This window comes from Morone saxatilis, unplaced genomic scaffold, assembly GCF_004916995.1.
Source record: "Morone saxatilis isolate NCDOM2014 unplaced genomic scaffold, NCSU_SB_2.0 Contig14, whole genome shotgun sequence".
NCBI classification, from domain to species: domain Eukaryota; kingdom Metazoa; phylum Chordata; class Actinopteri; family Moronidae; genus Morone; species Morone saxatilis.
In genome coordinates this window covers 6,872,569-6,875,358 of record NW_023339696.1, presented here as the reverse complement: position 1 = coordinate 6,875,358, position 2,790 = coordinate 6,872,569, and the positions used below count along the sequence as shown (strand labels likewise).

At 44.1% G+C, this 2,790-nt stretch overlaps 1 protein-coding gene across 1 annotated transcript in view; it reads left to right on the top strand.

The window, feature by feature from the left end:
* Nucleotides 1-2,765, top strand: part of LOC118323085 (ubiquitin carboxyl-terminal hydrolase 7-like) — a 3,214-nt gene extending 449 nt beyond the window's left edge. The window contains exons 2-6 of the mRNA XM_035655004.1: nt 798-897; nt 1,160-1,279; nt 1,402-1,473; nt 1,593-1,683; nt 2,281-2,765. Of these exons, the coding sequence (XP_035510897.1) occupies nt 798-897; nt 1,160-1,279; nt 1,402-1,473; nt 1,593-1,683; nt 2,281-2,387 (490 nt within the window). The 3' untranslated portion in view covers nt 2,388-2,765. The remainder of the gene's footprint in view (nt 1-797; nt 898-1,159; nt 1,280-1,401; nt 1,474-1,592; nt 1,684-2,280) is intronic.
* Nucleotides 2,766-2,790: the final 25 nt, after the last annotated feature.

Sequence of the window (2,790 nt, the reverse complement as noted above, 5' to 3'; positions counted from 1 at the left end):
GTGTGAGAGAGAGAGAGAGAGTCACTGTTTCAGTGTATTTGACAGCTACACCATCCTTTAGCTGCAGGCATCCTTCTCTGTGGAAAGTTGGCATATGATGGTGAACGTTATAAAAGTGAATATCTAAAAATAAAAAAAACTGGTTGTTTACCCCGATAGAAAACAGTCCCAACACTATCACTCTGTTTCAGTAATAGTTTAGTGAACTGTTGTTTCAAAACATACGAAAGAACTTAAATGGCAGTTAATTTAACTGCTGAGGTGAGCTGCAGCCACAGCCTGACCTTGTAAATGAAACATCAGCTCTTTTATACATCACAGCTGTAGCACTATCATACATATATGTAAACAACTGAGAATAGAACTACACATTGCCAGCAGATTGAGTAAAGCTATTTGTGAAGTATATCTTTAACCAGAACCAGTTCAGAGTGCAGTCTGGGCCGTTTCAGCCTGTAAAGTTGGCTGTAGTGTCCTTTTACCATGTGGAAAATATGATTCAAGCTCAACAGTAGAGCAACAATTATTTAAAAAACAATATTTGCCACGGTACCAACACAGCTATTTCCAGAACATTTACCAAGAGTACTTTAAATTATTGCCGGGCGATACCAACCATTTGCCTCCTCCTTGCCCTCAGATTTCAGCAGCAACCACAGCCTGCACAGATCCATCTGTCTTTTACAACTCTTCTCTGATGTGATTTTATGCTCTGATTCTGAGTTCAGTTTGTCTTTGAAGAGCCACTGTAGAGTGTTAATCCATTTTTCCTCTGTGTGCTCTTTCTCCCCCTGCAGGCTGTTAGAGATAGTAAGCTATAAAATCATTGGGGTTCACCAGGAGGACGAGCTGCTAGAATGTTTATCTCCGGCTGCCAGCCGCACCTTCAGAATAGAGGTATGTGCGTCGGCGAGGCGTTCCCTGTGTTTCTCTTCTTTTTGAAGTTTATATTTAGTCATTTTTCCTCCTCTAGTCAGTCTTAACAGGCCATCAGTGTGACAGGTATAGTTTGTGTCAGGGCCTGCTAAGTTTGGCTACACAGCAGACACTTTTGCAGCTGTTATTTGCAGGGTTTTACTACTTCAGAATAATGTCAGCTGTTAACTGACCTCACTAAATCTCTTCTTCCTCACTTTTCCTAATTTCTTCCCTCGCTCAGGAGATCCCTTTGGACCAGGTGGATTTGGACAAGGACAGTGAAATGCTGATCCCTGTCGCTCACTTCCACAAGGAAGTCTTCGGCACCTTTGGGATCCCCTTCTTGCTCAAGATCAGACAGGTGTGTGTTTGTTTGTTCGTATGAAAGAGTTTCTAGTCTGCTTAACATAACATATTGCTCAGTTACCCAACTTCATGCTCTGGTTGTTTCCTTCCTTGATTCCCACCCCTAACTGTCCACAGGGCGAGTCATTTCGGGAGGTGATGAGGAGGATCCAGACCATGCTGGACATTCAGGAGAAAGAATTTGAGAAGGTACAACACCACACTTTGGTTGCAGAAACAGATATTTTGAGTATTAACCGCATTTAAAATGTTTTATGATGAATATTATTTAGGCTGTCGAATAATGTGCTTTTCGCGTTGGTTCACAGTTCAAGTTTGCGATTGTGATGATGGGACGGCATCAGTACATCACTGAGGACGAGTATGAGGTCAACCTGAAGGACTTTGAACCACAGCCAGGTATTTACTGCTTCTGCTCCCACTGAGAGTGCAGCTTACACAACAACTGCTGCTGTGACTGTGACTGTAATAATGGGAGCAATGGGTGTGCAACAGGCTATAAACAAAAGCATCACAATGACCGTCCTAGAAGATCAATCATTTATGTAATGCCACTGCGTTGGTCAACTTTTTATACGCAATTGTACTTTTAAGCGTGTGATCGTCGAGACAGAGGAAAGATTAATTGCTGCCATTATAACCTTCCTGTGTTTTAATCATGTCTCACGCCCACGCTAACACGGTCTTAACATGGCCTTATAGCTGACAAACATTAATACATATTGTGTGCTACAAACCGTTTATTAAATGTTTATATAATACTTAAATACTAAATAGAGGGACACAGTTATCCACCAGGAATGTTATTTGATCGTGCACTGCATTGCGGTCCTGCAAAAGCTGAGCCCGGTTCAGGCCGTTCTTTGCCAGAGCCTGCCGTTTGTGGCGTCCCCACTGCGCCGACGGACTGGGCGTTTGTCCCGTCGATGCGTTTTCACTAATGCGTTTACTCTCCCTGTGGCAGATAAACACTTTGTCTCTCTTATCTCGTTCCAGGTAACATGTCCCACCCGCGCCCCTGGCTAGGGTTGGATCATTTCAACAAAGCTCCAAAGAGAGGTCGCTACACCTACCTGGAGAAAGCAATCAAGATCCACAACTAAAGCAGCCCGCCCTTCCTCTTTGTCCTCCTCATCCTTCTTTTCCTCCTCCTCCTCCTCCTCCTGCTCCTCCTCCTGCTCCTGCTCCGCCTTCCTCCCTACCTACTTTAACACACCATAACCACAGACTGTAACCAACCGTGTGTGTGTGTTTGTGTGTGAGAGACTGTGTGGGCGTGTGTGCGTGCGTGCTCGTGTGTGTGTGTGTGTTCATCACTTTTAACACCCCGCCTGGACACCCCTACAGCTCTACACCGGCACTATGTCTTCAGCGATACGGATCTTGCTGCAGCTGACGGATTATCCTTCAACACAAAATAAACTGCACCAACCACCTCCTGGCTGTTGATTTTGTTTATTTTGTTTTTTGTTTTTTTTTCCAGTGATGCGGATTCTGCATATTTGT